We start from the raw sequence: 14,650 nt of genomic DNA on the forward strand, positions 1-14,650 counted from the left end.
GAACGGATTACAACTAACAATTTGAGCATCCCCAACAACCCTCCAGATATTACAGCAATCATTAGGGGTAACCATGCTCGCCCAATCTTTACGTTTATATTAAACTTCTATAGGAGTTCAGCTTTAAATCTTCATCCACATAACTCGAGATTCCACTGCTTGCCATTTCCAAGCAGAGGCCAGCATCTGTGTAAGGCTCAGGAAATGACTGGTTACTACAGCCTGAACAGCCAATCACTGCTTCTGTCTACCTACAATTACTACTCAGATCCAGAAGCAGTTATCTGCTAAAAATCTGAAAAATGTGAAAGTATTTTCTTTGCAGACCAGAGGTCTTTATGGCCAACACAGGCTAGGGCATAGTGGAAGGAGAACGGATGGCTGGCCATGCACCTTACAATCGTATTACATAAACTTTCTATAGCTCAGGCTCTTGTATGACATAATTATTAGTGTATCTCAGACACTCTAAACAGTCTTGTGTATTGTTCGCTTTACACGTGGACTTGGCTGTTTTGACAGAACACCAAGTGAGGAGGAAAAAAAAAAGTTGTCCCCGTCTTGGAGATGGCCATGGTGATCATCGGGCGGACTAAATGTTCTTTCACTATATCGTCTACCGTACTGTATATGCTGCCGGTGTTCTGTCAAAGCAGCAAAGTCATCAAAATCTGCAATTTTCGCTGCTGGAGTCACCGGAAGTGACGTAATTGGTGATTTTGACGAGTTGGCCATTTTTCCAGTTAGCCTTGGCTGTAAATCTTTTATCCAGGTCCCAGTTCTCAGTGCAGTCCATCTGGTGCTACATTCACAGGACACAAAGCTCAAACATGTGTCCTGACTTACCAGCAAACACTCTCTGCGATAATGTGATATGAGTTCCTCATCGTGTCCTCGATACAGGCCTCTGGATAGCAGCTCCTTGTTAAACTGGTAGCCAAAGATGAGGTAGAGCAATGCTTCAACATAGCTGAAACCAAAAAGACAGACCGTTCTAAAACAACTTGCTCATTGGCAATCAACAAAGCAAACGGAAGTCAAGGTAAATTTGTTACATATTATATGAGCAATGAAGAGTAAACGGGTAAGAACGGAGAAAAGGATGCAGGTTTGAGAAAGACTGGCAAAGAATGAATCCAGAGCAAATTTGACTTCTTTAAGGGATTTGTTGCGCTATTCTCAGATTTAGAAAACCTCTGCCTGTAAACGCACATCAGTATAGTCTTCAAATACATTTACCATCAATGCACTTGAGACTTTTGTCACTGCAGATCATCACAGCAGGACTTCAGAGAACACAGATAGGTAGGAGGAAATAGGGAGTCTAAGAACCATTGTTCTTTCAATTGTGATGGTTTGTGAATGTAGTATGCAAGTTTAATAGAAAACAAAACAAAAACGTCAAGGTACATGCACACGACCACAAGAGGGCCATACAGCATGCGACTGTATTAATTTGTGTAGTAGTGGGTAGTCATTTGTGCGCGTAATTCTCTGCCAGGTAGTCAGAGGTGTAGCAAGTAACCAACCAACTGCCATAAGCCTGTAAAAATCTGCGACAGGCTAAAATACACAGCAGCAGTATGCCGATATATGCACATACAAGTGGCACATGGACACAGGGACACATGTACTGCCCCAAATGCAGACTGCAGCTGAATGCAAGTGCTGCATGGATCTGCACATACACCACCGTACAGCTGCTGCATATTTAAGCCGATCATTGATTTTTGACTGGTTGCTGCACCTGAAACACCTGGGTGGAGAAGAACACCTACACAGACTCACAAACCTAGGGTGCTCCATATTCAAACTGCAGGTACCAGTCCCTCCAACCATGCATCACTAAGGCTAGCTACAAGTTTTTTTTTTTTTCCCAACCCAGCGGCCTGAACAAAAGAGAAAAAAGAAAAAAAAAAAACTAGGATATCGCTGTACTAACTCAGGGATGTTTGTGCGGCAATCAACCCCACTGTGCCCTTGTGTTCTGACAGGGGGACTTGCCCCCCTGCCAGAACGCACTAATCGGATGCTGGTTTTCTAGCATGTCCCTTCAACAAGTGCCGGTCGTTACGCTGGCTTCTGTCAGATTGACCGCTGTACACAGTGACCAAACATCGTCCAGTTTCTGTTGAACCGGCGGATACTGGCCATATTCGGCTTATGTGCACTTTGCTTAACTGCACTGCAAACAAACACTTTCCTGAGACATGCAGATAGCATGCCAGAGCATAGAATTGAATGCAAATCACAACTTTGCATATTGAACACCCTGGGTTCAAGGACTTGCAGCTATTATAACAGGCCAACTTCAAAAGGAAAAAAAAAAACTTTCCTGAGACATGGAGGCCGCCATTTCATTTTTATCTGCAAATGGCTTTTACTGTACAGAAAACATTGTGCAACTTAAAAATATTTGTTCCTAATAACCATGGAGAATTAAAGTGGTTGTAAAGGTAGAAGTTTTTTTTTTTTTTTTAATCCTAATGCATTCTATGCATTAAGATAAAAAACCTTCTATGTGCAGCAGCCTCCCTCACAATTATCCGAGTGTCAAAGCTGACCGATATTCTCCCTCTTGATTGGCGCCATTGGTTGCTGCCAAAGTCTGCTAGCCAATCAAGGAAGAGAGGGGGTAAGGCGGGGTTGGGGCTTCGTGTCTGAATGGACAACGTAAGTTGAGACTTGGCTCAGGTGCCCCCATAGTACGCTGCTTGCTGTGGGGGCACTGAACTGGAGGGAGGGGTCAGGATCACAGAAGAGGGACCTGAGAAGAGGAGGATCTGGGCTGATCTGTGCAAATCCACTGCAACTAAACAGGCAAGTATAACATGTTTATTATTTTTATAGGGAAAAAAACAAAAAAACAAGACTTTACTCTCTAGCAATACAGCCCAAAACTGAGCATGTGCAGCTTGTCCCCAAGCTCTGTAGTGGCAGGAAATGATTAGGGCATGATGTAAGAAATGGAGGACCAGAGAAGACAGGATCCAAAACAGCGTGTTTACACAATGCGGAGGATTAACCCCATAGGTTCCACGGCGAGTATAACAAGCATGCTTTACTGTGTAAATAGACTAATATTACTGTTGTGGGTTTAGCAACACTTTAATAATATATAGTGTTTAGCTTGAATTAGATACTAATTTAGGGCAACTGGCATCTGCGACATCCCTGGAAATATATTTTAATCTTTTTACTTTTAATCTGCAACGGTGGTGCATTAATGGATTTGAAAACCTGGAAAACAAATCAGCCTCATTATGTACATTGGCTCCCTAATGTAGAAGCAATAAGCCCCACCCACCTTTTGTTCTGAAACAGCTCCAAACCAATCAAGATGTACATTGTTGTGTCGCGGAAACTCTTGTACTCCTTGTGCCAGCGCTACAAACAAATGACAGACACTGTTGGGATGTGCTGCTATGACATTAAGGGAATATACACAAGGTACGAATACATTATCAGATATTCCTCGCAGAAAAAAATGCAAGGATGGGCCGTATAGTACATACATGTATTTTTGCTCGTACACATGAGTAAAATTGCTTCTAGCCATTTTATTCCAAGGGAGTGTGATGTACATGTGTAAAAATACTGACCAGCAACGCAGATTTGTTTTGTATTTTTTAAATGATCTATACGCAGCACAAGTTTACGCACATGTGTATATAGACCCATGCATTAAGATCAGTGTAAAGAAAGAAAAAAAAAAAAAACCCTGCGAGCCTTAAAACACAGATTTATAGGCATCCATGTGCAAAAGGTCTAAAGCACCTAATTGTAGGAAGACCTTTACAATAATTATATTGCAGAACAGACAGATATCACATGGACAGGAAGTGAGGGAAATCATTCCAACAAGGGCACAGGCATGTTAAAGTTCAATCAAACTCTCACACTTTTACAATCTCCATCATACTACTGGATGTTATGAGTCTTAACTTACTCTGACTCTTAACTGATACGTTAAAGCGGAACAGAAGAAAAAAAAAAAAAAAAAAAAAAAAATCGCAGAGCAGGCGGGCACTTTATTGCAATGTCTTTTTTGCAATAAAACCAACTCATCAGTTTGTTTGCAATCTTTTAGCATGTACACTAAGCTGCTCATAATCAGCTCAGTGCACATTCTCAGCACACTCAGAGTTGCGTTATTCAGTCCTGGCCAATCAGGTTTGCCAAAGAACCCAGATTCGGAATAAGACCAGGTCAGAGTCGGAGAAGACTGAGGGGAGGGAAGGTAGTTCCATTTAAAAAACAAAAAAAACCTTTTTGCTTTCTGAAAATTCTCCTTTTGCATTTCCTCTCTAGTGCTTTACCCTAGCATAGATGAGGAAGAGCCATTCCTCTTTTCACCATTGTCTTCACACAGACTACAGAGAAAGGGAGGGGGCATATCTGAACAGGCCTGTCAAATTATAAAGTGTGCTGGTAAGGGTGGTCAAACACTGGTACCCATTGGACTGCAAATTCATATTTAGATACTATGCATTAAGGTAAAAAAAAAAGAAAATTCTGTGTGTAGTAGCCACCCCAGCACCCCCTAATTACTTACCTGAGCTCCTTCTCTCCACAGCAATGTCCACGATCCCCTCAGCCATCCAGGACACTCCTCCTGATTGGCTGATACAAAGCAGTGGTGCTACTGGCTCCAGAGGCTGTCATTCAAAGTCAGCCAATCAGAGGAGAGAGGTGGCGGGGCTAGGTCGGGGCTCCGTGTCTGAATGCATACATGGAGCTCTGACCCAGCTTGGGTGGCCCCTGTAGCTTAGGGGCATTCAAAGGAGGGAGGGGCTAGGAGCAGCGAAGAGGGACCCGAGAAGAGGAGGATCCAGGTGGCTCTGTGCAAAACCAACTACACAGGAGGAGGCAAGTATAACATGTTTGTTCTTAAAAAGAAGAAAAAAAAAAAAAGCCCTTACAATCACTTTAAAATGTTATAGGGATTTTTACATAGTTTCCTGTAGTTGCTATTCAAGTGTGAAAATAGTCTGCTGATGCTAGGATTCCTTTACTATGTACTGATGAATGCTTCCAAAATATGCCTTACACAGCTGTAGCTATGGGTACATTTTCATATAGCATAATGTTCTATTGACGTATCCATGTCTCTCCTAACCCTCACTCCTCTTGAAATGACAAGGATTACATACAGCAATAATGGCAGACGATGTTGTGAAGATTATTTCTATTTGGCAGCATGTTATAAGGACATATAAAAACAAGGGATATGACAGGAATTTTAAATTAAGTGTGATAATCTAATGAAGCAGTGTTGCCCCCACAATGTACAAACAAAACCACCTACCATGTATTCTTCCATATTAACCTCATCAGGTTTAATCATTTCAAGCTTCGCCTGAGCCACTTTCATGATGTTGCGGCAACTGAAAAAAAAAAAAATTTTTTTTGCTTAATACGGTGTATCCCTGTTATATTGTTATTACCTTTATAAAAAATATAGTGCGCTGTCCCTTTAAATCCTAAGGCAATTAATCAGATCAATCCTGAACTAAAATTAATCTGTGAAACTCACAGTGCAAAGAATATGCAAAAAAAAAAAAAACTGTGCAAATTAAACACGATAAAAACACAAAACATTGTGAAACATAGCAATGGTGCAAATCAAGCAATCAATAAAAAAAAATGTGCAAATAAATTGAAATCAATAAAAAAAAAAAAAAAAAAAAAAAAATTATGGGAGCCTCTTCATTCAAACAAACCCCTTGTATGAATACTGGTGATATAGGTGCTCAGTGCTGAAAAGCAATCTTTAAAAGTGCTTAAGTACTTAAAGTACTCCTTCAGGAAAAGATGGTCGCTTACCAAACAGAACTGATCCCAAATGACAGGGATCAAAAGCACATGAAATCCATCTATAGATGAGAAGCTCCCATACAAAGCCATATCATGGCAACATGCTTCTTCAGTAGAGTGCAATGTGTTATTATATCAACATAAGATCGCAGAGTCTCTTCACAGTAAGGCGGACGTGTGCTGGGTATGGAACGACTACAAGGAATCATCAAATATTCTTGATCTGAGCCGACACATCGAGGGTACCGAGCCGCATGCAGCACAGTCCCGAAGCAAAGTTTTTTGTTTATTGATATCAACTTAATTTATTTGCACATTTTTATTTATTGATTGATGGTTTGCACCATTGCTATGTTGCAAATTGTTTTGTGTTTTTTTTTATATAGGGTTTACTTTTTTTTTGCATATTCTTTGCACTGAGTTTCAAAGATTACTTTATTTCCGGATTGATCTAATTACCATATGATTTAAAGGGATAGTGCACTATATTTTTTCTAAAGATTTGCTGTTGGTTACACAAGTTGCAGCAGTCCTGCGATTGTGATCTGCGTTTGGTGTCATTAACAATACATTGGCATCTACATGCAGATTGTAAGGGCAGCAAGTTTAAACGAAGCGTGCCTTTCCCCGCACCGCATACTCATCTGAACTGGCCCTCAACTTGAATCAGAAGGTACACAGCTAAAAACATATCAACTAGTTTGCTTGCCAAAGAATTTGTAACTGTTTAGGCTTGCGATCCAGACACCCCCCATTGCCAGGACTGAGATTGACTTCCCTGCAATTAAAGTGCACCTGTACTGACAGAAATATAGAAGCTTCTACCACTGACTCGTGAAGATGCATGTTCCAGGGCTTTCCTCTTTATATTTGCTTTACTACTTAGTGGGTCACTTGACTGATATGTACATCAGTGTTTCAGATCAGGGATATCAGAAATGTCAGGCTACAAGTCCCACAGGGAGGATTGTTCAATGTTAATTGATAGTTTTATCTTTTAGTAGTTCAGAAAGAATACTTTTTTTTCATTACTGAGACAGAAGATGGGACAGCCTCTGCTGTCCCATCTTCACAACAAGAGCTGACACCTCTCAACTGAGAAGCGGCATCTTTGCCAAATGATATATTCTGCAGATGGTATATTTTTTAAAACAGAACTCCAGTCAAACTTAAGAATAATCATTAGCTCATTGAAAGATTCAATAAAAAGCAGCTTTTGTTGCCAGATTTACTCTGAATCCAGAACTCTTGCCAGCGCAGTACTTTTTTTCTGTCACAAGATGTCCTCAACAGCTTCATTCAACCCACTTCCTCTAAGTATAGGTTGTACTGGACATTGAAAGGAGAAGCAGCGTAGTGATAAGCTTCCACCTCTGCCTTCTCCTATCTGCATGCTCCGTGATGGCACATAAAAGAATTGGCTCTTTCTTCCTTCTGTCACATTTCAGCCCTGCTGAACAGGGACCAAAGAGGCCGATATCAGGTCTAATTTAGGTACATGCACGGCTTGCATTTAAAAACACATTTATGTATTAATGATTACAGAGCTGCATTAAAACCAAAAAATATATTGCAGCTTATCAATTCTTAGATGTGATGGCTTTTCTTTTTTAGGCTCTCTCCTTTATTTTCACCTGTTTATCTGGCCAGTAAAAGTCTGTTTTTCGAAAAGACTATGCTGTCCTGAAGATGTAGCCGTTGAGATTGTTGAGAGAAACCATTACCACCGATAAGGGTGCTTACAATGGTGAACTTTTATTTATGTAAAACCTTTATCCCAAGAGGAACAAAACTGATGCTGTAACTGCTTATTCAGTGTTAGCTGGAGATCAACTTCAATTTACTAGTGCAGCTAAATCTGGCAGTGCATCCAACACTCTCCTCTCCCAGATTAACAATGTTGCTGTCCAAAGATGCCCCTAGATCAAAAGCACTCCAAATGAGAGAGGTGTGTTACTGGCCAGATCACCAGGTGAAAAATAGGAGGGGAAAAGCCTTAAAGGGAAGTAAACCCTAATGGGTTTACTTACTCTTTATTTCCCTGCAAAAGTAAAACATAATGGGCTGCTATGCATCGCATAGTAGCCCATTATGTGTCACTTACATGACACAGGAGCCTGCAATGTCACCGCTGCCCCCCTCTTCCACAGAGCGCCCATCTTCTTTCTGGGTATCGTGGCTCCGGCGCTGTGATTGGCCAGAGCCGCGATGATGCCACTACCGCGCATGCGCACGGGAGCCGCCACTAATGGCATATCGCCATTAGCAGCGGCATGCTCAGTGCGGTGCCTGTCTTTTTGCAAATATCTCCTAAACCGTGTAGGTTTAGGAGATATTTCTTGGACCTACAGGTAAGCCTTAATCTAGGCTTACCTGCAGGTCAAAGTGGCCTGTAAGGGTTTGCAACCACTTTAAAAAGTAACACTAATGCCAAAAAGTCACCACATTTAAAGATTGGTAAGCTGCAACATAAGACACATTTGGCTCTGGGTTTAATACTGCTTAAAGTATTATATCTGTACAGAGTTCAAGCATAAAGTGGAACTAAACTTTCCTATTCATGGAGGACGGTGCCACCAACATACAATTTAGATCTACAGTTGCCATGGTGCTATACACTTGGGTAGCTAGAACACCAGCCATCTGAAGGACTGAACATCGGTTGAGATCGAATGTAAGCACAATGGCAACTGTGATAATCACCAAAATGTATCGCCTTGAGGCCCGGTTCACATATCTTTAGCCACGGTTCCAGCATGGTGTCTGATGCGTCCTTGGTTCAGGTGTAATTCAGGTCCCAATTTTTGCCAGAATTCACACCTGAACCGGACTCAGACGCACAGGGCCCTTCTGCAATCCGGTTTTCAGCTGCCCCAGCCGGACCTGTGTGAACCGGCTCCATTGAGAGCCAGACCAATCACTTGTCATGAGAAATGGATGCAGGGGAAACCCGCATTCAATTCTCATCTATGCGAACCCAGCCTAAATAAGGCAGATACTGACCATGTACTAGTAGTTAGAACGTAAAACAACACCACTAGAGAAAACTGCCGTTTTTGCTTAAAGATTTACTAACATTTATTGAGCATTTTTAACTTCAGCTTTCTTTTGGGAAGTAGTTAAATTTAAAGCTTAGTTTTGGTTTAGGTAGAGTTCCTCTTTGAAAGCAACCTATCAAGAGTCAAATACGGAGACTGCTACTTAACTTTCTGAAAAAGCCGGTTTCCAGGCTGTTATAACTGATGCTTTGATTTTACTACTCTGAGTTACTGATTCAAAAAATAAACTCATTTGCTGCATGTTTGTTCAGGACGGATCTAAAGAACTGAAAGCAGACACATCCTGTTTTTCGAATGACAGATTTACTGAATTGCCAACATACAGGCTCATCATATTACCGTTCATCAAAACTCAGGTTGCGATCAGCAAACTGCTCAAGCAGGGTCCTCTCAATGATTTTCTTTGGCGCCTGGCTCTGGATGAAGTAAACGACCGCATGCTGTAACCGGTAATCGGTCTCTGGAGGGGGATCCTCTTGTGCTAATTTCAATAACCGTGCATACTCTGTTTTAATGGCCTAAGAGGAAAAAAATGTAAAAGCATTTATCACATTAAAGCAGCAATCCTACAAAGAGAACAGACCAACAACACACTGAATAAATGGATAAATTCAAAAAAGTCTTTAAAAAAAATAAAAATAAAAAAAAAAGGGAGTTGTTGCCTATGGTAGATAACTAGATGTGGAAAATATCACTGGATTACTGAAAGGAATAAGAAGCCGCTAGTGTATTTAGCCATCCACTGAAAATGAAAAGCAAAGCAACTTTCAAAAATGATTAACCACTTAAGGACCGAGCCTCTTTTTTACACTTGTTTACAAGTTGATCATTTTTTTTTTCTAGAAAATTACTTAGAACCCCCAAAAATTATATATTTTTTTCTAACACCCTAGAGAATAAAATGGCGATTGTTGCAATACTTTGTCACACCGTATATGTGCAGCGGTCTTACAAGAGCACTTTTTTTGGGGAAAAAATACACTTTTTTAAATTAAAAAAATAAGACAACCGTAAAGTTAGCATATTTTTTTTTTTATATTGTGAAATATAATGTTATGCCAAGTAAATTGATACTCAACATGTAAAGCTTAAAAATTGCACCCGTTCGTGGAATGGCGACAAACTTTTACCCTTAATCTCCATAGGTGAAGTTTAACCTGTTTGTCTACAGGTTACCAGTTTAGAACAACAGAGGAGGTCTAGGGCTAGAATTATTGCTCTCGCTCTAACAATCGTGGTGATACCTCACATATGTGGTTTGAACAGTTTTTACACGCGGGTGCTACTCGCGTATGCGTTCACTTCTGCGTGCGAGCTGATCTGAAAAAAATTCTCTTTTGTCAAACGTCGCTTCCGCCCTCCCATGCCATGGAATCAAGCAGGGGCCATCTTCTCCTCAGTCGACAGCCAAGCATCCACAGGAGAGGGCGTGATTGTCATCGCTGCTACTAGCGTTTTCGCCGCTACTGAGACAACCTGAGTGTGGCAGGAAGGGGTGGGCGCCTCTCCCGCCTTTGATAAGTGATCTTGTGGCGAATTCCCCCCCGGAGACCACTTTTCTCTTAAAGAGAAACGTGTAGCATTCACGAAAATACTGGGGTTATGGCAGTTAGCTGCTGTCATAACCCTGGTATTTAACAAAGTACTGACGTACGGGCACAACGTTTTGCGTGAAGTGGTTCAAGTTATGCTAATAGACTTCTTGGGATGAATACATTTACTGCGAGTACAAAAGTCCTATATTCTCTCTCATTCAGGGACACTGGAAGCTTTAATCTTTGGGATATCCAAAAGCAGTCCAACCAAGGGGTGGCCAACACAGCAAACATGCTAACAGGCCCAAGAAACAACAGATACTAGGGACTTGCCTGCAGCTCGCAGAGCCGACTGAAGGACCTTACATCCAAAGTTGGCATCAGAAGAGGCAGAAACTTCTACCTGGTGGAACCCAGTGTGAGTGAAAAGATGACCAGTTGGCAGCCTTGCAAATGCAGCAAACCAATGCTTGATGCACTTCCAGATCTTGTAGATTGTGCATGGAGGAGCAAGTAGACATTGCACCCTACTGGAGTTCGTTCGGGACGACAAAAAAGGTTCAGTCTTTATGCAAGAAACAGTGGTTGAGAGATTGACCCTAACAGCCTGAGCCACATTTAAACAATAGAGGAAAATGTAGTTTTGCTTAACTGGATCCAGACAGAGAAACGGAAAAACAATATACTGGTTGAGGTAAAAGGCAGAAGCTATGTAAGGAAAGAAGGACTCTTGCAAAGGTGCATCTCGAAGAGTAGAGAGAGAAATACTGTATATCTGATGGAGAGAACCAGATTTACATCCCATGGAGTCGCATGGGAACAGATGCGAGGAACTACACGAGAGACCCCTGTACAAAGGTCTTAAAGTGTTCTCTGGAATAAGATAGAAAGGGTAGGAACCAGGCCTATAATAGCACAGGCAGTCAAACTATTGTCTAGACCCAGCTGCAGGAAAGAAAAAATTCCATCCTATAAAGAAGCGCTAAGGGTGGAAGCCCAGAGACTTGCACCAAGCGAAATATGCTTGGCATGTCTGATGAGACCTTGCAGAGGTAGCATATTTAGCGTTAGGAATCAAAAGGAATCAGATTCAGAGATGTCCCTGACTCTCAGAACCTGGGCTTCAACAGCCATGCCATTAAAGCCAGTGACTGTGAAGCAGAAGGGTAAATCAGTCCGAGAGACAAAAGAGCATGGTCATCTGGTTGAGCTCATGGAATCTTGCAAGGTTGATGTGCCACAACCACCTGGACGATGTGCCACAACCACCTGGACGATGTGCCACAACCACCTGGACCAATCCCAGGTAAAAAATAATTTGCAGACGGCCCTTCATCTTGCTCCTGGGAAGCAGACGGGGAAGTTTTGAGGGAGGAAAGGTGTATTAATCCGAATGAGCCACCAGAGAATCAACTTCTTCTGACAGAAGATTTCTGTATCTGGAGACAAACCTATCCAGTTTGTTGTTGAACATGGAGGCCAGAAGGTCGACATCCAATGTTCCCCACCTGCGACACAGTTCCAGGAAAACCTTTGAGTTGTTTTGTTTTTTTTGACAATTGTCTATGCTTGGGACGTACAAGCCTGAAATGTGAAGATCTGTCCAGGGCAGGATCCTATCTACCTTGAATGGCTTTCCAGCAGGATGGTCCAAAGCTGCAGAAACAGCAAATTAGGAGGCAAAACAACTCCAATGAGCCAGAACCGAACACTAAGAACAGAGTTCTAGAAAGGGCTTTAAACCACTTATCAGTTGGGTCCTTAATGACAGTAGCTTCTAATGTAATACGAATCACCAGATCTACAGTGGAAATGCACTTTTACACAAAATCCTTCCTAACTAGTACAAGGCCAATAAGGCATGGGGGGGGGGGGGGGGGGGTGGGGGAGAACCCACTTATTAGGGCGTTTTTATCCCTGTATAGAAATACTTGGAAAAACTAGCACAAAAAGGAACATCTTTGCAGCTTTAGGAGATATACAGGTACCAAGGCTGAAAACAGCTCTGGCAAAAGCAACAGGCTGATCCACTATTTTTAGAGTGGTGCACACTGCATCATAAGAGCCAAAATGGATTTTGATTAATAGCGGTAAACTGAAACTCCTCAGGGTCATCAATCAGGGACTGGAGTGACTCAGAATTGGACAAAGTCTCTGTAGTTGATGGCTCAAAAGGCACAATTAAATTAGATAAAGTAACTGAGGTAGAAGGCGCAGGAGTATGCTTGTGGCCTATGCGGTCAAGGTCTGCCATATCTAGAATTAGACAAATTAGTCAGAGGTGACACATCACTGAAAGCAGGCAGCAGCAATAGACCAAAGCTCCATATGGCTCCTTGCAAGCAGAAACAGCAGTGATGAGATTCTTCTTGAACACTGTATGGTGGGAAAATGTGTGGATTGTGTGCACAACAGTTCTAGATTCAATATAGAAAAGAGTTTAAATTGAAGTTAAAACAAAAACAGTCCGTAACAAAAAGTGCTTGCAAGCTGGCCTTGAGCTGCAGAAAAGATATCCATTCTCCTAGGACAATAGATGGGAGTTATTCCATCTTTGCGTTTACCAGTGTCCATTCCTCCTGTAGGCAATAGTATAACCTGAAGGTTAAAAAGACTTCCTGTGACTTCCTGTGACTTTCAGTGGATGAAAAATAAATGATTCTATGCATCAAAGCGCTTGTAAACACATCACTGTGCACTTACGTCTGTTACAATGCATGACATATGTTTTGGGACTTTTTTTTTAAAATTTCCAAATCAATATAGACATGTACAAAAATGTTATTTTTAGTATCATAAAGTTCAAAATTTGTAAAGCTGGGCCACCAACAAAATTCAAAGGGAAGCTCCAGTTTGGTTGAGAATAGAAAAAAAAAAAATACCTACCCAATTCCATCCACAGTGAATGATAAAGGAAAAGAAAGTCTGCAACACTATGTTAAAATTAAAAGTTGGTTAAACTATCGATTCAGCCAAACATTCCCTGCCTGGGGACCTCCTAATTTTCCTAGGAGGAGGAAGTAGGAATCTCATGCCTGGATCTGCATTTACAACGGCATTAAATTTTAATGGCGTCACCAGCATTCTTTTTGGGGATTGCTTGGCTGTTTGTGGCATAGGACGAGCTCCTGTCTGATTTCCGACACCCAGCTTTTTGGACATGCGAGTGCTGCACAAGCCTTTAAAGCCGGAGTTACGCCGTTTTTTGTTTTGTTTTTTTAAAAGCCAGCAGCTACAAATACTGCAGCTGCTGACTTTTAAAATAATGACACTTACCCGCCCAGCGCGCCCGTGATGTCGGCACCCGAAGCCGATCTCTCGATCGTCTCTTGGGTGCTTCCGCCACTATCTTGGGTATGGGAATCAGGAAGTGGAGCCTTGCGGCTTAAATTTCCCGGTTCCCTACTGCGAGTCGTGCTGCACTATAAAGGATGGTCCCCGCTGTCTCTGGGATCCATGCGTTTCCCAGCAGGCAGCGGGGGATCTTCGGAAAGGGGCGTAGCTTCTGCAGAATCTACTCCGGAAGTGGGTGCAGATACCTGTACTGTACAGGGACCTGCACCCCCCTCCCCCCTGAAAGGTGCCAATTGTGAAGCCGGAAGGGGGGAGGGTTCCAATAAGCGGAAGCTCCACTTTAGGGTGGACCTCCGCTTTAAATGAATTATCTACATGGCAAAGGTTTTAGCAAACTTTACAGTCTACTTTACTTTCCTCTGTTCTGAAGACATGGATGTAAACCTTTTCAGCAGTTAATCAAATTTACCAAGTTGGAAGGCTAGACTTCATTATAACTATAGCCAAGTGGAATGAAGTAAACCGATAAGTACATAAAAGTTTATCCATCTGCTGAATGCCATCTTCTACTACGATCTGTTTGGAGAACATGGATGGATCATGCATTAAGTGCTGGTATAGAGCAATGTAAAGCATCAGTTTATATTATTCTTGAACAAAGGTACTGTTTTTAGTGACACTTTGAAAAAGGCAGAAAGGGCAAGAAGAATGGATGTATTGCACATTATAAAAGGTATTTGTATGTAGATACACAGGGTCCTGTGTGTTTTTAAAACATTTTAAAAGGTTTGATGTTTTTACTTAAAGGAAGTTTTTCATATTGTTTCGTGTGGAGCCAGTCAAAATGGCAGTTAAAAGAATTACATTTTACTTTTTTTTCCAGGTACTCATTTTGAAAGGAAAAGCATTGGTCCACGTGCGATTAGGAAACATTGTATATCAACT

General features: G+C 41.7%; 1 protein-coding gene across 3 annotated transcripts in view; it reads right to left on the reverse strand.

The window, feature by feature from the left end:
• USP25 (ubiquitin specific peptidase 25) overlaps positions 1–14,650 on the reverse strand; it is a 156,530-nt gene that overhangs the window by 6,549 nt on the left and 135,331 nt on the right. For all 3 annotated transcript variants that reach the window (XM_077480060.1, XM_077480062.1, XM_077480061.1), the window contains 4 exons: positions 9,216–9,394; positions 5,309–5,387; positions 3,308–3,387; positions 847–970 (listed from right to left, as the gene is read on the reverse strand). In XM_077480060.1, the coding sequence (XP_077336186.1) occupies positions 847–970; positions 3,308–3,387; positions 5,309–5,387; positions 9,216–9,394 (462 nt within the window). The remainder of the gene's footprint in view (positions 1–846; positions 971–3,307; positions 3,388–5,308; positions 5,388–9,215; positions 9,395–14,650) is intronic.

Source organism: Lithobates pipiens, unplaced genomic scaffold (assembly GCF_037356315.1).
Source record: "Lithobates pipiens isolate NorthernLeopardFrog02 unplaced genomic scaffold, aLitPip1_a1.2 Scaffold_16, whole genome shotgun sequence".
NCBI classification, from domain to species: domain Eukaryota; kingdom Metazoa; phylum Chordata; class Amphibia; order Anura; family Ranidae; genus Lithobates; species Lithobates pipiens.